General features: G+C 39.0%; 2 protein-coding genes across 3 annotated transcripts in view; one reads left to right on the forward strand and one right to left on the reverse strand.

Moving 5' to 3' along the window:
* Positions 1 to 22,882, reverse strand: part of LOC148949815 (uncharacterized) — a 125,032-nt gene that overhangs the window by 45,320 nt on the left and 56,830 nt on the right. The window lies entirely within an intron of this gene.
* LOC148949816 (helix-loop-helix protein 2-like) overlaps positions 1 to 22,882 on the forward strand; it is a 50,829-nt gene that overhangs the window by 17,380 nt on the left and 10,567 nt on the right. The window contains exon 2 of the mRNA XM_089093768.1: positions 18,401 to 18,638. Coding sequence (XP_088949894.1) covers positions 18,403 to 18,638 — 236 coding nt within the window. The 5' untranslated portion in view covers positions 18,401 to 18,402. The remainder of the gene's footprint in view (positions 1 to 18,400; positions 18,639 to 22,882) is intronic.

The raw sequence follows: 22,882 nt of genomic DNA on the forward strand, positions 1-22,882 counted from the left end.
TCCATGCCTTTTCCGGGGGAGTTATTTTCTGTGGGCTGTTTTTCTGGGGGTGTGATAAATATACAAACTAGGCCGGCTTGTGAACGGCTCAGTGAGGCGTAATTCTCAGATTCAAAAGGATGCGATATCTTTCGGTGGGGGGAGGTGATATGTTCCCAGGCATGGGCAAGGGGGTTGATGGGACGGGGACTGTTTTTCTGGGTGTGTTATAAATATAAAATATAGGTCGGCTTATGGCCGGCTCTGTGAGCAGTATTTCTCAGATAAAAAAGGATGCAATATCTGTAGTTGGGGGGAGGGGATATTTTTCCATGTCTTTTCTCAGGGTTATTTTCCGTGGGGGTTATTTTCCTCGGGGTGTTTTTTTTCTGGAGGTGTGATAAATACCAGCTATCGTAAAAGGATATAGAAAGATAAAAAATAGCGTTAATACTTTAAATGCGTTAAACAAGGCATGCTAAATACAGATTAAAACCAGAAAAGAACAGAAACGTCTAAAAATAAGAAACTAGGCTGACTTATATAGGCCAGCTTTTGAACGGCTCAGTGAGCTGTAATTCTCAGATTCAAAAAAAGGATGCAATAAGTACATTTCACGAAATTTTTTACATTGTGCTTTCCTAGTGATAGACTAAACAAAATTATATGGATGATGCTACTAACTTTCTTTCTGTGAAAAAGGGGCAAATTATTTAGATAATAATTTTTTCTCTTCTTTTTAAGGCAAATGGTGAAGAATGCGTGCACCCTCCCTCCAAGAAAGCGAGGGTTAATAATGCGGGCCATGCGAAGGTTACTGTCCGGCAATATGGTAGCTGGCCGAAGCCTCCAAAACAAGTGCAATCATCTGTGCAAGAATGCAACGCAGCCGGCCCGTCCACCTTCCATCATACAGTGCCTGGGCCTTCAAGAGCTGCCCCACTTATGCAAGGTCAGGAAGTGGCCCTCCAGCATGCACTACATGCTCCTTCGGGTGCCCAAGTGCAGCCGGGGTATGCACATGTAAGTATTTTTTCCCTCCTTTCTATTTCTTCCAATTTTTAGTCCTTTTCAATCCCAATATAAACGTATCTCTGTAAGATATTAACCCTCACCCCAACCAGTGTTTTAAATTTATCTCCCTCGGAGACATCTAAATACAATTTTTTACAAAGAAACCAATCTTGTCACTGATCCCCCCTCCCTCGGAGATATCTAACTGTATTTTTTTACAAAGAAAACGCTCTTTTCTATTCTTTGCTATCGCTCCAAATTATCATAAGCGACTATTTTTATGTAATTTCAATTAATAATCACTGCCTTTGAAACTCAAAATTCTATTTTTTCTAATCTTTGCTATTTTCTCTGTTGCTATTTCTTCTCTGTTATCTCATAAGCAAATATTTTTCATGGGTAATTTCAATTAATGCTCATCATTTGAAGCTCAAAATCCCCATATTTTTCACAATTGATTATCAAATAGTTTCAAGAGAAGGAACTGAGTGAAATTATTCACATTTATCTATTTGTTACATATGGACCCCGTAATTTTGCGCAAGGGTATTTTAAAATAACTTTCAATCTTACAAACCCTTGCCAATATTTTAGTGATGGGGAAACATTGTTGAATAAGAATTAACGGTTCTCGAATTTAATTGTACTGTTTCCCAGAGAATACGCTTGGAAACAGAGCAGACATGAGATTAAAAATAATCTAGGCTCATTTGGAGTCATAGACAACCTGTATGGGAAGTAGGCGAAACGACTTATGCCGCCTAACAATACGGTTTTTTGGGGCATTAGGTAAACGACTGGGAGCCGCGGAGTCCGGAATGCGCCGATGGGTCCGGGGGGGGGGGGGGGTGCTGTGGGGGCAAGGTGAGGGAAGCGCCGGGGGAAGTGCCACGGGTGAGGGAAGCGCCACAGAGACGCGCCACGGGCCAGGGAAGCGTCACTGGATGTGCCACGGGCCCCGAGAAGCGCCACAGGGATGGTCGGGGAAGCGCTGTGGGGCAAGGTTAGGGGGGGCGCGGGGGGGAGCGCCGAAAAAAAAAAATTTTTTTTTAACACTGAAAATAAATGAACAAATTGTTACCTTCTATGTCATATCTTAGATTATCTTCAGTTGAATTAACCAAATGTTATTAAGCAATAATATTCCAAATTTTAAAAACAGTCGGGATGATTTGAACACTTTGAAAATAAGCTATTTTTCACATATAGATTGTCCCATTGGTTCCATACTCGCCCTCTCCCCACTGCTCGTAACTTGGGGACTGAGACGAACATGCACATGTTGAGCGCCCCAAAAAGTCAATAGGGGGTGAGTTACGCCCAAGAAATAATTATATTTATTAGTGTGTCGCTGATTTTTTTAAAGTGGATGATATCACAGTTGAGAAGTGGTAATTACCTTTGCTGATTAAAAAAAACAAAAACATATTAAACGATTTTACCCGGGAATTAACCGGTATCCCTCCAGCCTCCTATATCCTAACGACTCCACTTCGAACAACTGAAGTGGAGCATTCACCAGTTATTGTTGAACAGCTTGGGGGAGGGGGTAATATACAAGAGGGGGAGGGGGGTACGCCATTCCCAGACTTTCAGCTGTCCAACAGAATTTTAAATAATATAGTTGTTTTCACTGCAGTGTTTGGTGACCCTTTTAATTCGCTTTTGTCTGGTAATTTTGTCTTTGACCCTATAGAAATTGTACACAGCTATGTATATAAAATTAGTGCGCTTCTGGAGAATCAAATTCAGTTGTGGGGAGGTAGGGATTCAATTAAGGTCTCCATTGTTTTAAAGGTTTTTTATTTGAATAAGGGAAAAAGCGAGGTTTACTATCATTTTATACATTCCGAGATGCGTTTGGTTTATTCGAATTTGGAAAATTTTGGGGGTGTTTTCATAGATTGGGTGTATCAAATTATAACGCCTCTCGAGAACTATAATGAAAATGGAAGTGGCTCAGTAGTTTTATTTGTTTAAAATTTCTGCTTTAATTTTTTTAAATTAAAGAAATATTTTATTTTAAGGGGGGGGGCCGGCGGGGCGGGGCCGGGGTCAGTAGTTTTAAATTATAATCCAGATCTAGTAGGTTGTCAAGGTGTCCAGCGGATTTGTTTTGAAACAGATCAAAAGTGTTTCCGATATGCTTTCCTCATATCAGCATTCGAGCCTCTAGCTCGGGACGCTACCAAGAAGAATTTAGACGATTGGGTTGTACACGGGAAGGAAGGGTCCAGTTTCCCCATTGTAGATTTTTCTTGTCTAGAAGGAAAATACCCAGTGACGCTTCGATCCATTGATATGTTTGAAAAGACTAATGCTCATTTGAATATCGGCGTTACTATGGTCCAATACGAAACAGAATTTGAAGATGGGGTTTGTTTAAAAAAAGAAGGGGGTGGTTTTCCCCGTAAGGAGCCCGTCAGTTGATATGGTTAAACACTGGGTTTGGTTGTTATACGTACCATCTATTCACCCGAAAACAATTAGACATTTTACTCCTATCACTGAGATTAGCAGAGATCTGAGGGAGGGTAAGCAGAAGGGGTACCGTTTTTAATGTCCCACATGCCTCTCTAGATTCCGTAGGGATATAAAACTACGGGATCATATGAAGCATTGTAGCCGGCATGGCTATCAGACAGTGGAAACAGTTTCAAGGGATAGGGCCATTCTACGCTTTAAAAATTTCCAAAATACCCTTCTCCAGTGCAACAAAATATCTTTAGATTGTGAAGCTAAGCTGGTGGAAGTGAACGGTCCTAGATATCCAAACCGAGTCAAAGAACATCTGGCTATTGCAGTGTCATGCGCCCATGCGCAAATAGACAATTCTAACACCCTGCGGTTGTTAGAAATAGTTGAAACAGTGGATGAGCAGGAGTATATGGTCAAGGCGCTGACTAAACTGAGTGGCACAGCTCATGGTGCTATTTCTCGTTTTAGAAATACGCTTTATGCATTGGTGTTTTCTGCTGTGGATCGTCTCGCTATTAAAAAACAAAACTTTGGTTGGGGTTGTACGGGGGCGTGTACCGCGGCGGGGGCTCAGGGGGCGAACGGGACCCGTGGGGGGCAGGGGACAGTGAGAGACCATGACCATTTATGGCAGGACAGATCACCGGGGGGGAGTAATTTTAGAGGAGTTGCGCATCAATCGTGTAATTTAACTGTTAGCCAGCAGTTTTTTATCCCTGTTTTTATTCATAATTCCAATTATAATTTAAAATTTATTTTACCAGCAATGGTACGTATGCACAGGGAGGGAGGGGGAGTAGATTGTCCATGGGTAAATAGTTCATTTACCTACAACATAATTCCCAAATCAGCCGAGAAGTTATTGCTTCTTGAACTGAAATGGCAGGCAGTGTATATTGGGCATACGTGTTGGAATAAAATCAGGTTTTTAGATTACTTTAGTTTTTTTCCCAAGGCATTGAGTCAATTGATTCATGTGCAAAAAAGCGACAATTTTGATAGCTTTCCCTTGCTTAAACAGCACTTTCCAGACAGTGAAATGTATGACCTGTTGACCTGCAAAGGTATATATGCATACGATGATTACTGTTCTGGTGCACGCTTAAGTGAGGAGAAACTACCTTCAATTGAGGCTTTTTACAATTCACTGACCAACAGTGAATGCACAGCCGAGGATTATGAGTTTGCCAAGAAGGTGTGGTCCAAGGGGGATTGTAAAAATGGGTGGGATTATTGTAGACTGTACTTGTCCAGTGACGTTTTAACTCTGTTGGATATAGTCTCTAAGAACACAGACCAGAACTATTCAGAGTTCGGGTTAGATATAGGCTATTATTTTTCTACACCTCATTTAGTAATGGATTTATTTTTAAACATTAGCAGGGCGGACATAGGCCTACTCACTGACGTTGCTCAGCCCCAGTTTGTCGCGCGGTCACGGAGGGGGGGGTATGTTTTTCAGGGGGACCGTATCTTATCAACTGATCCGAGCGGACAAAACAGCACTGCTGCACAGTCAAATGCAGTGTTCTTGGACATGAACTCGTTGTACCCCTCGGCAATGTCCAACTACTCTTTGCCATGTGGGAACTATCAATGGCTTGAGAATCCATGTGAGTTCCCCGACATTACAACCGTCGAGGACAACGGGCCACAAGGAGGGTTCTTTGAAGTTGACGGTCACATTCCGCTGGCGCTTCACGACTCAGTCAAAGAGTTTGTCTTTCCCTGTATCAATCGACCGGTGAGCAGGGACTCTCTGAGCCCCTACAATCGTTCATTGGTTGAGGATATGGGGATGCACTGGACTCCCTCTAAACAGAAACTGATTGCTGATTTGGACCCTAAAGAGAATATCGTTGTTCACCATGTGCTTTTGCACTGGATGGTGAGCAACGGTTTCAAGATCACTAAAATACACAGGGTCCTGCAGTTCAAGCAGCAACCCTACTTGAAAATGTTTATCAACATTTTTGTCGATAAACACTCTAAGGCAAATTCAAAGGTGGAGACGGAAATGTATAAGCTCATTCTAAATTCAGCGTTTGGCAAAATGTGTGAGAGCGTACGTAATAGATCTCGCTGCGACGTCGTGACTGACCCTCTAGAGTGTGCAAGAATTATTGCCGACTCTAATTTTACATCGTTCACGAGCATAGATACCGGAATGGTTCTTCTACACAGGCAAAAGCGAAATGTGGTACTGAACAAGAATATTGCAGGCGGCAGTTCAGTACTAGAAATTTCAAAAAAGCTCATGTTGTCGTTCTTTTACAATGTGTGCAAGGTGCAATGGCCACGGGAGGGGGAGGTTCAAGTTTACTATGGTGATACAGATTCTCTGCTGTTAAAGGTAAATGGGACTGAAGATTTGGATTTATTGGGTGATTTGCAAAATGGGGTGCACATCAGCTCGCGGATGGATTTCACCCGATTACCTCAATCTCACGACCCCGATCTAGAGTAACTTCATTCCCCCAAAAACTTAGTAAGTTGTACATCAGTACCTGTTCTTAAGGTAAGCGCACGTGCAGTAGTCCCGGGTCACAGAGTTGCGAGCCTTGTCAAAAAGCGGGTTGAATTCCTGCCGGCATGGCCATTTGAGCATCCAGCCTGTTTAAAGAACACTTTTAACAGGAGTGAGACTACAGACTGTGTAGAAAGTAGCCTAGTGCCAAGAGCACAAGTGCTTGCAATTTGCTCTCTACAGTATAGAAATTATACTGTGAGAGTGGAGAAGAATGCAATGTCATGTATATCCGACAAGGTCTATGTGCTCGAGAATGGTGTGAGTGTTCTACCCCACGGCCACTACCGTATTTCAGATCGAGTTGAATGCATTGACTATCGCAATCAACTTGGTCTGGATAAATTAACCTAATCTGACTAACCCAAGCACTATCCACCCCTCAACCATTCATAAATTAACCTAACTCAACTGTTCATCTAACCCAAGCACTAACCATCACCATCACTAACCCAACCTCAACTAACCTGTAGCAGTAGCAGTGATGACAACTATTCTTTTTCCACCACCGCTCCCGGGGGGGGTCCCTTCCCGCGGCCGCCCAGGGGGGGGGGGGCCCGCCCGCGGCCGGCCGGCCTTCGGCCCCGCGGCCGCCGGGGGGGGGGTCCCGGCCCACGGCCGGCTCCCGGGGGGTGGGGGCCCTAGCTTTAAATTCTCTGTAATGTTCAACTGTGCTAATTCCATGTGTATTTTGTTGTATAAAATGTGTTGTATAGAAAAGTGTTGTACAAAAAGTGTTTTTTTTACAGAAAAAGTATTGATGTACAAAAGTGTTGTACAGAAAAGTGTTGTACAGAAAAGTGCTGTACAAAAAGTGTTGTACAGAAAAGTGTTAATGTACAAAAGTGTCTTACAGAAAAGTGTTTAAAGACAAAAAGTGTTTATTTATAAAGTACTATCGTTGCAGTTCATGTTGAACAAATAGTTTTCATGTTGACCAAGTGTCATGTTGAACAAATATTTGCTGTAATAAATGTTGCCATAGAATATTGTTTTTGTTGTTCTTGAATAGATAGATATATGGGGAAAAGTACTACTTATACATTGGGCGGGTATGGTTTACAGTTATCTATTGTCCGAGTATTGTCAGTCGCATGTGTGAATTTAAATCGCCATTCAGATTGTTTCTGTGTGGTCCCTCAATTTCGGGGAAAACAACACTTTTAACTAGAATAGTTCAAAATTGTCAGAAAATGTTTTTGGTAAAACCAAAAAAAATTTACTATTGCTATAGTATTTGGCAAGAGTCCTATGATAAAATAAAAGCTATTGCCACAACCATACCAATACAATTCATACGAGGACTTGATGTTTTCAATAGTATTGAATCGAACTCGTGGTTGATTATTGATGATTTGGCTGAATCCATTGAACAGTTCTCACAGGAAATGCTGCAATTGTTCACTGTCCGCTCCCATCATGAACACATTTCCATTACCCTAGTTCTACACAATCTGTTTCATCAGAGCAAATGTATGCGAACCCTTGCTTTGAATTGCACCATTTATATTATCTATCGAGTTGTTCGTGATTCTAGCTCGATCATAACTCTCAATAAGCAGATATATCCCGGCACCCCTAAATTTCTGTTGTCAGCGTACACTCAGGCGACTAGCAAGCCCTACGGTTACATTTTGCTGGATCTTAATCAGAGAACTCCCGAGGATCTACGTCTAGTCACCGACATTTTCAATAATGAAATTACAGTATATCTACCGGTGAACAGTAGACAAGGCTATTAGTTGCCATTATGACACTGAAGAAACTATACGAACAACGACATCTGTTTTCCGTTTTAAGCACTTCAAAACTACTGCTTAGGAAGGCTATACTCAAACATGGGGTTGACAATGATTTCATTAATCTAATATCTGAACTTTTTTTAAATTTAACTGAGGGCAATTTTCAACTGCCAGATGGTTTTAGACAACAGAAAAAGCAACATCGTTCCACTGTCCGCACCTGGGATTTTAAAAAACAAGGCAAACAAATTTAATATAACACGGCTCCTTCAGGCGGGCGGTAGCTTTTTCACACTTTTACTACCGATAATTGCAGGACTTGTAAACAGTTTTCTCTAAATGGCAAAACCCTATAAATTGACACCATTTGAACTTGTCCTCTCGCCCATCGAACATTTTGAAGACAATCTAAGCAAATTCATTAATGATGAGAATATTGCCGATGATAAAAAACTGCTTTTACTTCAAGATGCATTGTGACGTATGGACAAACATAAACCTTATCGTGAGAGACCCACCACCGCGGATCCCTCTAAACAGGAAACATCTCTTCAAGATTTTGCACAATCAAAGGAGAAGGAATTGAATTCGATTGTATCGAAAATTGGAAATCTATTGCCACTGACCTATCGAGAACAAAGTAAAAGAGTATTATCTTATCTCGTGTTGGAAACTGACGGTGATCAAGTTCAAGTCGAGAGCACAGTGAAACGAATTATAATTCAGGGAAAAAGTTATAATCTAGTTGATTTAATTTGTGATATGGTGACGAATAGTAAAGGACTCTTATCCTTTGACGATAATCTATACACCTTTCTGTGTGTATCTAACTTTCCCAAAAGTCTTATTGGCAATAAGAAAATTCTAAATAAACTGAGAGAATATAGCCCACCAACAACACCATCATTTAAAAAAGAAGGAGATTCAATATTTGCAAAAAATAGCAGCAGCAGCACTGATTTTACAACTCATCTTGTCGCTAGTCAAAAGCGAGAAAAACATGATTCACTCGCCAGTGTGCACAAGGGGAGTGGACATTACACAACATGTTTACGCTCAAAATGGATGAAGTTTTGAAAGGTGTCTATGAAAATATTGGCGAAGTGGGAAGTTTAAGTTCTCCCAAAACGCTTTCCAAAGCTGTCTCCGGCACCACATTGAAAAATTCAAAAGAGTATCTAGAAAATGAACCGAGTTACACACTACATCGAAATCACAGGCTTCGCAGTAAACAATATCGACAAACTAAAGCCTTTTTTCCTCTGCATATAATGCAAACGGATCTTTTAACTTTAGACGCACTTCAACAACGTCACAATGTCCCCTAAAAATATATTCTAGTGGCAATCAGTATCTTTAGTCGCTATGCCTATGCCATTCCACTACGATCATAGAGAGGTGTTGAAGGTGCTCGGGCTATTGAAAGTATTCTAGAACAGGATTCGTATAGAAAAATTCAATCGGATCACGGCAGTGAATTTTTTAATCCCCATGTGCAAAAGGTTCTTTTGAAATATAATACAACACTATATCATAGTCACAGCCCGATAAAGGCTGCATTGGCTGAATGATTAATAAGAACGATTCGTCTATTAATTTCAAGATATTGCACATTAAAAAATACACCGGTTTTTATTCATGATGTAGATAAAATCATGTTGATTTATAATCAACGACCCCATCGATCTCTGTCCAACTCTACACAAACTGATGTTCACTATAGTGAAAATACATTTGATGCTTTTATAAAGCAATACTCCAAGGGTGAAAAAGAGAAAAAAAAGAAGAAATTCAATGTTGGTGATACTGTTTTAATTAATAGAACCACCAATATTTTTGAAAAGTGGAATTATTTATGGAGCACCTAACTTTTCAAAGTCTCCAAAATTCTAGACACCGAGCCAATAACTTATCGCCTGCGCGATACCAAGGATGATGAGATTCTCGGCGGTTTTTATGAATATGAACTGCAAAAAGTTAGAAACACTAGTGAAATGTATCAAATTGAAAAGATATTAAAGAGTCGTACACGCCATGGTAAGAAACAGTTGCTTGTTCACTGGCTAGGATACAACTCAGATTTTGTTTCTTGGGTCAGTGCTGAAGATATTGACAATGCCCAATGATTTCTATGTGACTTTCATGTCCAATGTTTCTGATCCTCTCTACAATGATCTGAATAGAACAAGTGATTTTTGGACGAAACTCTCCCCCACCATCAAATTCGACGACGGAAAGTATGAATTGGCTCTTGTCGACTGTATTCTCAAAAATACCAACGACATTCTGAGAAAGGATCGTAAATATGAAATAAAAATTAGACCCTATGATTGGCCGCCACCGGCAGGTGATCAAGAACTAATTCAAAAACTCAATTGGTTGGATTATCCATACATTGAATTAGCCTACGAGGAACTCGCTTGTATGAACGATTTTTGTCGTACTATTAATAAAAGAATGTCCGCTCGTTAAAAGGGTGCTTTTTATTTCAACTATTCAAAAGGAGGAGGACAAGATATACATTAGTTCACCTATTGCCAGCGAAAAGGTTATTCTCATCGATAATCTAAAGGATGTTCTTGTCTTTAAGCTCAATATAATCAATGGCAAAAGTGCCGAAAAAACTAATTTCCTTTTCGACGAATATCTACCTGCCTTCACCACGGACATCGGTATATTTCTCTATGATTACTTTGTGAAAACATATAGAGTCGGTAATTCAAATGTTCCCCTCCTACGAGTTCTTGAACTCAAAACCTATCAAGAACATATTCACCACTAAAATATAAAGCATCTTCAGTATATTCCCGTAAACACTTCCTATTTGGAACTCTGTCAGTTAACACTAAAAACCGAATTGGGTGATCCCCTAGCAATTTCAAAAGGTTTGGCTGTGATTACATGCCATTTTCGACCCATCGTTGAAAAGCAAGATGTCTAATAAAAAAGTGGTATTCACTTGTCCTGATATTGACTGCTATGTTAATACTCTTGGCCCGAGACAACAGGGCAATGGAATGGACTACTACAAAGGTCGCTCGTCAATGTCTGGCTACGGTCTTGGTAGTTGGTTTGCTAAGCTGTTTCGCTCTTCACTACCACTGGATAGAAAATATCTTGGACCGGCTGCGACAGATTTTGCATCCTCTACACTATACGATTGGGGCTCTGGCAAAGATTTTAAAAAAAAGTGCTTCGGAAAATCATAGGTCCGGTGCGCGAACCCTTGGCGAGAAATTAAAACAGAATGGTAAAGGTTAAAAAATGCCAAGAAACAACGCATCACTCATCAGTCTCCGCTCAGGTCGGAAACGAAAGACATCCCTTTTGTCAAAGAAAAGAAGGAAAAAGCCGACGCGTAGTGCAACCAAAAGCCCCAGGAAGAATAGAAGTGTCAGATCTAAACTAGATTTCTTATCCTAAAATGTCCTACCTACTACATAAGAAGTTCCAACCTTCAATTATCACCTCGTTGAATCGATTCAATGCTAAAACTGTCGAGGTGAGTGTCCAACATTGATACTATGAACAATTTTATCTACAGCAACCCCTCTCTGATAATATACACTTTCAAATTTATTCCAATGAAGACTACTTTATGGACATGTCTTCAACATTTATATATTTGCAAATGAAAGTCTGTAAATCAGATAATACAATGCCGATTCGGGCCGATGGAATATCCTATGAAAATTGTATACTACATAATTTATTTCGTCAAATTAGTGTCTACATCAATGGCACGCTGGTGAGCACAAGCAACAATCTCTCCAACTATACAAGCTATATGCAATTCATGCTGATGACACCCAAGTCATACAAGGAATTGAGAGGCGCCTCCAATGGATATGGATATATTACTAATACTGATAGTACAGATGCACTTAAAAATGCTACAAATAGTGAATTACATCTAGTTGGAAAAATATATCATGAAATATTTAATATACCCCAATGGCTGCCACCCAATGTTAAAGTGAATATAAAACTAACGCTTGCACCCTCCAATTTCATTTTGAGAAAAGAACTTGCTGCCAATCCTGATGTGAGTCTCTCCCTCACCTCGGCAATACTTCATGTACGCAAACAACAGGTTCTGAGTTCTGTTGCTTTGGCCGTGGAAAAACTGAGAGCCAATGGCAACAATATTAAACTACTTGTTCCTCATACAATCACCAATCAACGTCATATTGCAATGGGCTCACACACCTTTACCGATTCATCCTTTATCACTGTTGAAAGTCCCTCGAATTTGGCTTTGACATTTGTAAAAAGCGCCAGTACAATTGGATCCTGGACTGAATGTCCACATAAATTCAAGATGTTTGGACTATCATCTCTTGTGTGAAAAGTAAACGGCATCCCACTCTATAATATATCTTTTGATAAAACCTATATAGCATTGTATGAGTTGACCATGCAAATACTATATCATGATGCTCAACTAGTTGAAAATGGTATAACCGAAGATATGTTTGCTAAAACACATGGTATCATTGTACTGGATTTGTCGGGCACACAGGATATGAGTATAGTACGTACGGGGAGTTTGCGTTTAGAGTGTACATTTGCCAACCCCTTGTCTGAGAGTAGTGCCATAATCTCACTAAACCAATATGACACATAGTGGATAATGACTCCCAAAGGTAGTTTTCTACTAGACCCGGGGCCATGAACACCAGTCCAATAATCCATGTATTTGATATAGATACCTACATGTTACAAAAAGAGTACAATTGTCTACCCTCAGACTATCTTGGAAAAATTCAAAGTGTCAACAATACCTTGATTATTGTTAATAGCAGTCCTTCGACTGTGCTGACGGGTCATTGGCTGTGCATCTTTCAAACAATGAAGACGATTGAATTTTTCGATCCTCTTGGCGTACCCTATACATTATACACGCCTTACATCAGAATTTATATTGAGAGCAGTGGGAAAACTATTATTCAAAATCGGAAGAGGGTACAGGATCTAACGACTAAAAGCTGCGGCTTCCATGCACTACTATATTTTGTGTTCCGATGTCGCGGCTATACTTACAAGCAGTTTCTCCACATTTATGGTGACAATCCACGTCTGAACGACTTTCTAGTGGAAAATATCCTCTCAGACCTATATAATATTGATTTCAGTGCCCTAAGAGTAAAGTGCTTAAAAAATGTTTGTGAATTTGTTTATTAATAAAATGCATATATATATATACAACAATGTCTTTAAATCTACACTTTAGATTTCTTCATCTTCAATGTATAGGCAACTGTCGCGAACCACTAATACCGATAAATCATTTGGATTCACTGTATATTGTTATCTTGATTGACTGCAAAGTCAGGGTCACATTTTCTACAGTAGAGTGAGACTTCACTCTTGTCATATCTATTTGTAAAGTCAATTATACTATTTGCATTCATATTATGAAATTCACGAGTTTCAATCTGTCTATTTAAAGCAATTTCACATACAGTATTTTCAAGTGGTGAATCACATTCAATCACAGCCAAATAAAAATCACTTGGTTTATAGTCATAGTAGGTGGTGTCATCAAAACGATGACGTAGAAACCAAATTGTCTTGTTACTCCAACAGTTAAATCGTAGACCAGATTCCTCTTCCCAGAATAATTTAAATCCACGACGATGCCAATCTCCTAGAAATAAACTAAAATCACGTTTGAGATTCTTTCCAATCACAGTAGGGTAAGTATTCTCCCACTGATCACATTTATCATAGTGACAATTGGAGCACAGGTGCCCTCTAGAATGAGAGTCACACACCTCCTCAAGACATGAACTACATCCTTTAATTTGTACTGCATAGCCTCTATGTAATTTACAAGGATTACATAATTTACACTTTTCACTATAGTCATCAATAATTGTACAATTCTAACATTGATTCCAACTGCCAAGAGTGTACATGCACAATGGACATATATAGAACATTTTTCGGTTTCCGATGTCAACTCACTCACAGCTAAAACGAAACTGATCCTCTTCGTTCGATAAATTCAATGAGAGGGAAATGGTGGAGAGAGGAGTAGCTCTGTGACGTTACCTCTTTCGAAAGATGGGGGAACCATCTACATTGAATCCACTGGCAATATTTTCAAAAGTATATGCACAATATGATTCTGCCTTGTTCCAATTAATATATCAATAAATTGACTATAAGCATTTGAATCGCATTTTAAAAGTTTCATACAATAGTCCAATGGGGGAGAATCACTCCTCATTATATTGTCAATTGTTCCCCGACAAGAGAATATCCTGCGTTTAAGAGATAACTCGAGAAAATCATCATCCAAAATCAAATGTTTTTCCATAAACACTAGATTTGATCTAATTCTCTCTTTCTCAAATTTATTCATTTTTCAATCCTTTCACTCCAACTGCTGACTCTAGACTGATCCTAATTCGCTAGCCTAACCTGACCAGAAAAGAAAGGGAACATTTTCGATTTCGAAACAATTTTATTGAATAATTACAACAACAACAACATCAATAATACAGAGCATGTACAATTAGCGATATTGTTTATTGTCTTCAATATGTTTCACCAATTCACTTAAAGCACATTGAAGTCTATTCACATATGCTATATCAACTTTAGCGGCGAAACATAATTGATCCTCTATTTTAAATTTGCTCAAGGATATCACATATCTTGCATATACTGCATCCCATTCCAGACAAAGCCGTGATCCTTTCGTGATTTCCACCGCAATGTTTGGTGCTCTTGTACTATTATCAGCAACTCCACTATCAACTTCTAATAGGGTAAACATTCCACTCATCGCCATCGTCAACACACACACAAATATATATCCAAAATGAGTAAAGTCAAACTGTTCTTCTTCTTCTCACTCCTTTGAATTCTATTCACAGACTAATAAAACTCTAGAAAAAATCCCTTCCTTATAGCCACACCAACAAACATCTGAACCAACTTAGCGTTGGGTCTTATAAGGAGTATTTAACCGACTCGTTGATTAGCTGAGAAGGAAACAAGTGATCTAACTGTTTGCCGGAAAGTCATAACATTTGGCAAAGTCTTGTTTTTCCATTCTCACTGAGACAACAATTAAACAGCCATGAATTGCTGTTGACATCCTTAAATGTGACAATGTTCCTGTTTTTCAAATTCTCACTGACAAAAACCATTAAACATCCATGAAAAACATCAAATAAATCGACCAACACACATAACCATCCAAGAAAACATACATAAATGTGACAAAATTCCTGTTTTTCAAATTCTCACTGACAAAAACCATAAACCACGTGGTTCTCGTGTCAGTATATGGTGTTAAAAAAAGTTGTAGGTGGCAGCACGGTGTTCGTACCGGAGTCAATAAGGCCCTTCTACTGGCGCCCACTTCATAGAAATGTCCCTTACCTCAAAGAAACATCCTCCACGGAAAGATTCTTCCGAGTAACCCCCTCCTCCAGCCCCACCCTCCAGAAAAAATCCTTCCTGAAAATGTCTGTATACTTCCCCATATCCAATAAATACTGCTGGCAAGTCCGGTGCTCCCTTTTTGGCACTTTCCCTTTCTCCACTAAAACTTACTTCATGGACAGCTCCTCCAACATAACCTCCGACCCCCCCCCCCCCCACTACCAGAAAAAAACCCTCCTAAAAACTTCTGTATACTTCCCAATAACCAATACTATATGTTAACATTGGGTAAAGTTCATAACTTTTAGCCCTCCCCCCGGGGACTTCGGGGATTTAAGTCATCCTAAAAGACATAGTTATCATATTTTCGACCATGCTGAACAAAATGCCTACTTCAAAATTTTGATCGGGTGACTGGGAAAAAAATGAGCGTGGGAGGGGGCCTAGTTGCCCTCCATTTTTTTGGGGCACTTAAAAAGGGCACTAGAACTTTTAATTTCTGTTCGACTGAGTCTTCCCACGATATTCTAGGAAAACTGGGTCGATACGATCACCCTTGAAAAAAAACAAAAAACAAATAAACACGTATTTGTTATATTTCTTCTGGCAAAAAATGGAAAATTACACATTTGTGTAGATAGTAGCTTGAAACCTCTATAATATGGTCCTATAATGCGTATAATCTTATGTTGGGATTTTCATCAAGGTTCTATAACTTTTAGGGGGTCTTTCCTCCTATTTTTTAAAATAATCCAAAATTTCTTAGGCGCTTAACTTTCGATAGGTAATACTAAACGTGATGAAAGTTATATATTTGAAATCAGCATTGAAATCTGATTCTTTTGATGTATCTATTGGTATCAAAAACCCGTTTTCTAGAGTTTCGGTTACCATTGAGCCGGGTCGCTCCTTACTTACAGTTCGTTCCCACGAACTGTTTGACAACAATCCCTAACTTGGTGAGAAGAGCAGTCTTTTGATGCTGAAGCAAAAAAAAAAAAAAAAAAAAAAAAAAATGCTCCTAAGAAGCGACAGCAATAATGAAAAAAGCTGAAATACTTTTTAATTAAATACACCAAAGAATAATGGACGAAGCTGAACAAAAAAAAAAAATTGGGATGCTAAAATTATGATTTTTGTCCTGAAATGATGAAACATTAGGACTTTAGAATGCACTTCTTATAGAAAATACTTTTGGTACAAAGGGCTTGCTTGATTCGGACAGACTGTTTTCACGAAAATTATTTTTCATAATTTTCAAGTAAATCGGGTTTTCTCAGCCGTGTGATTAGAAAAAGCTGAGAGAAGACAAAAACTTACTAACTTAATAAGGGTTTTATTTACATTAAACAAATGAATAGGCTACATCAACTGCCACAAGCAAACTTGCACAATAGGCGTGAAAACTGTGTTTTTTGACAAAACTAGAAGATCTAAAGCAGAACTATCCTAGTCTGACAAACAATGAAGAAAATCTTGAAAAGAACAACGAGTCTATGGTTAGTAGGAAGAAACAGGATAATAACAACAAACACATTTCTCCTGTATCCAACAAGACGACCTCACCGTGAAGAAATAAATAATCTAAAACTGAACGATATAAAAAAATTTTAAATAAAAAAAATATAATAAGACAGGCAAAGCCCTATTGGCAGCTTTCCAGATCTTAACAGACTATTTTATGATACGAGAAGATCGTTCTACTATTGATTTAACGACTTACAGAAAACTTTATATTTTTTAGTAAATACATTATCAAATATTTCAAAATAAATTTGCCCACAGGTAGTATATTATAGCTTAAAATGACCATTCCATTAGTGAGTTAACGACAAGTTAGAAATTCATAAATTTAATTAAGACCGTTCTTTGAATAAGTTAAACGACTTCTAGTTAAAAATTTGGATTTTTTTAGTAACCCCATAAAACGAAGGCATAGATGTTGTGAAAATTGATATCCAATATCTCCAGAATGGCTAGATATATCGAGTTTAAAATTTCAGGAGTTGAAAAAGTACAAGTGAATGAGGAAAAATGTGGCTTGGAGGACTAAAGAAAGGGAGAGATAGGGAAAGGTACACATCGTCACTGTCCTTCCAGCACAAGTTCAAATTTTTTCTAACGATTTTCTTTCGTAGCTTGGAAACACGTTGTCTTTATTTCAACTTTGAAAAAGAATATTTTTCCACCTTTTAAAACTCAGACATCAATTTGACATCATCAGACATCATTTTGTAACCAAATTTTGATACTTTTTTTTTGTATCCTCTAAGACGTAACCGTCTTTCTGCCTTTTAAAAAACTAACCATATGCTATTTATTGAATTAGTTCGACACGAATACCACTCTTTTAGGCTAAATTTTATAAATAGTATTTTTCAGCAAATTAGGGCTTTCTTTGGCTAAGTTTCAATTTTTGAGGTAACACATCTTCTTAATTTGAGCTGATTAAGGAAATACTAAAATATAGCTTAAGACTTTATGTAACTTATACTACCAATACAACTGGATAGATGTTTTCCAGAGGAACTGTCTACGGGCAGTTTTGGGAGACCGTTTCACTGATTATATTTAAAACAACAAACTGGACAAAAAAGGTGGTTCTATTTCACTTTCCCTAAAAACGCATCCAGGCGGTTTTGATCAACTGTTGCTTCTTCTTCTTCCCTTAATGTGTGGCCCAAGAACGATTTTATCCAGCCTTGTGAGTTTTACTTTACATAGGCTTTCAAAGCTAAGTGACTGAAAGGGAATGTCTCATTTTTGGTCCTAGTTCTTTAAGCCCAGTAAAAATTTCCTGGCTACAATGAGAGAAAGGTTGAGATGGTAGGAAACATTTTGCACAGGAAGGATGACATGTTGCCAGAAAGTGTCCATATCGGCCATCGATCTAGAGTTAAACGAAGCCTTAGCAGGAAGACAAGCAGGTCATCCCTGAACGAAGTGGGGTGAGGTCGCAAAGAAAAATTGACAAAAAAATGGAACTTCTTGGGAGGGAAGAGAGAAGCTTCGAATGGATTGGGATGGAGGGGAGGTGTGCGCAACCGTGTTGGTTACAAGCGGCTTGGTGCTGCTGCGAGTTGTTAGTAATAATAGTAGCAGTAGTATGCATTTTACACATTATTTTTGTCTAAATTATTCCCTTCTTCTTTATGCTACATTTTGTGTGCATGTTGCTCTCAGCATTACTGGTTCTGCGACAGTCTTTGGCACAACGCTTTTTTGTTAAATAAAGCCTGTCTTTTTATTCACTTTTTAGCAATGTTCAAAGGTTCAGGATCATGCTGCTACTCTATTGATGGGAGGGAAGAGTTGCTTAATGATCAAATCGCAAGCAGCCCTAATGGAAAATTTTCAACAGAGGACGATGACAGCTCAGAATTTGAATATGGCTCTGAACTCTGCGACTCCGACCACGAAGATGTTGCAACTCTTGTCCAAGGAGATAGTATAGGTGCCAACAATTTAAGTCAGCTATCTAGCCATAGTCAATTGAGGTAAGAAACGCCTTAGTAAAGTATCTAGGACAGTACCGTAATGTTGAAATTTGATTGTATGAATTTATTAAGTCGAAAGTAAGACAGCCATACAATCATCAAAAATTAGGATAAATTAGGATCTGAATTTTGAATGAAAAAGACATCAATATGCAGTTTTCGGCAGTAACATGCCAGAAATAAAAAAAAAACTTCGGTAAAATATAAGCTAAAAACATATGGCACCAAGCACCTGCTTAAGAAGGTATAGCTTTCCTTTAGAGGTGTAGTTGTCTTTGGGAATCAAAAGACTGTTAATATCTGACTTTCTACAACAAAAAGCATTTTTAAATTTAATAATTGCTTTTGCTTATTTATTCTCGCGGTTCAACGTGGCAACAGTGATGAAAATGTAACACTGTCCTAGAAATTTCGCAGCTTCGGAGGAACCGAAATAGAAATCTTTGAATGGCAGTTTTCAGGTGTTAGTAGAAGTGACCCTAGTACTCGTGTCACGCACCCCTGCTGCCACCTACAACTTTTTTTAACACCATATATGAGCATAGAACCACGTGGTTTATGGTTTTCTCACTGAGAATGAAAAAACAGGAATTTTCTAACTTGAAAAACCAGGAATTTTGATGTTTTTATGGTTTTTGTCAGTGAGAATGGAAAAACAGAAACTTTCTCACTTTCATGGATGTCAACAGCAATTTATGTATGTTTTATGGTTTTTGTCAGTGAGAATTTGAAAAACAGGAACTTTGTCACATTTATGGATCTCAACAGCAATTCATGTCTGTTTTATGGTTTTCTCACTGATAATTAAAAAACAGGAACTTTGTCACATAAACCACGTGGTCCTGTCACGAGTAGCACCTGTGAACTTGATTTACATAAAGTTCGCTGAGAGCGTGCACTTACAACAACAACAACATCAACCTTGGAACACCTGTGCTGTCGACCTCAATTCACTTATCGTGAATCAATAATTCCCCTTAGAAACAACAAATTAATTTCCCCTTTCTTGACAAATCAATCAATCAATGACATCATTTGTCAGACTTTAAAAATTTTCGCCTAGAAACATTTCTCCAGGAATAGATCCAAATCATTAATGTCTTTGCCTCGGGAACAGTTCTACTGGTCGAACTCCAAAGGATATTAATAACCAAAGGCCATGGAAACAATTAGGCAAGAAACATCTTAGCGATGAATTGTTTTAGCGCGCGAAAAGGTTTCCTATTAATTGAAACGCGTTAGCGCAGAGATGCCAATAACAAAGGAACACGCTGAATTTTTGTTTATGGATTATTTGGGCGAAACCGTTTTAGACAGGTTATGGAACTATTTCGGCGAAACAGATAGAGACATTTTAAAAGAAGATTTTTGAAGAGATTTTAGAAGAGAATTTAATGGTGAAACTCCGTGGTCGTTATAATACACAAGTTTCATTTGAACAGTGTTGTGAGGTCCTCTAACCCAACCCCAAAGGGTTCCAATCCTCCTACCCCAACCCCAAAGGAAGCCACCGGTCCTCAAAGGCCCCCCAAGCTCCCAAAGGCCCTCCACCGGTCCCCAAATGTCCCCCAGGCCCCCAACTGCCCCCCCGGACACTCAAAGGCCCCCCAAGCTCCCAAAGGGCCAACGGCGCCCCAAAGGCCCACCCACACCCCCAAAAGCCATCCCCGGGCCCCCCAACGGCACAACGAGCTCCCCAAGGACCAACGGGGGCCCCAAGGCCCTCCACCCGGCCCCAAATGTCCCCCAGGCATCCAAAGGCCATCCCTGTGCCCCAAAGGCCCTCCCTGTGCCCCAAAGGCCCTCAGCCGGCCCCCAAAGGTCCCCCGGACCAGAGAAGCGCTGCCGGGATGCGCCGTGGGCCAGGAAAGCGCCGCAGGATGTGCTGCAGGGATGCGCTGCGGGTCAGGAAAGCGCCACGGGGGATGTGCCACAGGGAGGCACCGCAGGAAAGCACCGCTGGATGCACCGCAGGGATGCGCCGCAAAAAAAGTAAACTAAAAAGTAAAAATTTCGAAATGTTATCCCCCAAACGCCCTCATCAGACCCCCAAAGGTGCTCCCCTGGTCCTCAAAGCTCCCCGGGCACCCAAAGGACCACCCGGCCCTCAAGGGCCCCCGGATCCCCAAAGGTCCTCCCCGGGCCCCAAAGAGTCCCCTCTCCATTTTTTTAATGCTTTTTTATGGCTTTATTATATCTTTTCAGAACAAGTTCCAGAACCTATTTTCCAGATCCACTTTTCAGAACAACTTCAGAGCAAGTTACTTTCTTAATGTCCCTCCTAAACCCATTTTCGAACTTGAAGTACTTATCTTTTTCATCCACAACTATACTCTACAGCTTTTGGATACCTCAACACCAAGAAATATTTTTCAAAAGTCATTTCAGAGCAAGTTACTTTCTTGATGTCCCTCCTAAACCCATTTTGCAACTTGAAGTACTTATCTTTTTCACCCTCAACTATACTCTACAGCTTTCTGGACACCTCAACACCAAGAAATACTTTTCAAAGACCATTTCAGAGCAAGTTACTTTCTTAATGTCACTCCTAAATCCATTTTCCAACTTGAAGCACTTATCTTTTTCACTCACAACTATACTTTAAAGCTTTTGGGATACCTCAACACCAAGAAATACTTTTCAAAGACCATTTCAGAGCAAGTTACTTTCTTAATGTCCATCCTAAACCCATTTTCCAACTTGAAGTACTTCACCCGAAACTATACTTTACACCTTTTTGGTTACCTTAACACCAAGAAATACTTTTCAAAGATCATTTCAGAGCAAGTTGCTTTCCTAATGTCCCTTCTAAACCCATTTTCCAACTTGAAGTACTTATCTTTTTCACTCGCAACTATACTTTACAGCTTTTTTGTATACCTCAAAACCAAGAAATACTTTTCAAGGACTATTTCAGAGCAAGGTGCTTTCCTAATGTCCCTTCTAAACCCATTTTCCAACTTGAAGTACTTATCTTTTTCAACCTCAACTATACCTTACAGCTTTTTGGATACCTCAAAACCAAGAAATACTTTTCAAAGACCATTTCAGAGCAAGTTACTTTCTTAATGTCCCTCCTAAACCCAGTTTCCAACTTGAAGTACTTATATTTTTCATCACAACTATAATTTACAGCTTTTTGGTTACCTCAAAACCAAGAAATACTTTTCAAAGACCATTTCAGAGCAAGTTACTTTCTTAATGTCCCTACTAAAACAATTTTGCAACTTGAAGTACTTATAATTTTCACACACAACTATACTTTACAGCTTTTTGGATACCTCAACACCAAGAAATACTTTTCAAAGACCATTTCAGAGCAAGTTACTTTCTTAATTTCACTCCTAAACCCATTGTCCAACTTGAAGTACATATCTTTTTGATCACAACTAGACCCTACAGCTTTTTGGTTACCTCAACACCAAAAAATACTTTTCAAAGACCATCTCAGAGAAAGTTACTTTCTTAATGTCACTCCTAAACCCATTTTGCAACTTGAAGTACTTATCTTTTTCAGCCGAAACTATACTTTACAGCATTTTGGATACCTCAACACCAAGAAATACTTTTCAAAGACCATTCAGAGCAAGTTACTTTCTTAATGTCCCTCATAAACACATTTTCCAAATTTAAGTACTTATCTTTTTCATCACAACTATACCATGCAGCTTTTTTGATAACTTAACACCAAGAAATACTTTTCAAAGACCATTTCAGAGCAAGTTACTTTCTTAATGTCCCTCCTAAACTCATTTTGCAACTTGAATTACTTATCTTTTTCACTCACAAATATACTTTACAGCTTTTTGTTTACCTCAACACCAAGAAATACTTTTCAAAGACAATTTCAGAGAAAGTTAATTTCTTAATCTCACTCCTAAACCCATTTTCCAACTTGAAGTACTTATCTTTTTCACCCACAACTATACTTTACAGCTTTTTGGTTACCTCAACACCAAGAAATACTTTTCAAAGACCATTTCAGAGCAAGTTACTTTATTAAGGTACCTCCTAAACCTTTTTATCAAATTTAATTACTTAGATTTTTAACCCCGACTAGACTTTACATCCTTTTGGTTACCTCAACACCATGAAATACATTTCAATGTCAATTTCATAGCAAGCTACTTCCTTTATTTCACTTCTAAAAACACATTCCAGAATTAAAGCCTTGAATTTATCACCCACAACTCTAATGTGAAGCTAATTGGATACCTAATCACAAAGAAATACTTATCAAATAC

The sequence above is a fragment of the Artemia sp. Qi Xiang Cuo genome, chromosome 8 (genome assembly GCF_049724085.1).
Source record: "Artemia sp. Qi Xiang Cuo chromosome 8, ASM4972408v1, whole genome shotgun sequence".
Lineage (NCBI taxonomy): Eukaryota > Metazoa > Arthropoda > Branchiopoda > Anostraca > Artemiidae > Artemia > Artemia sp. Qi Xiang Cuo.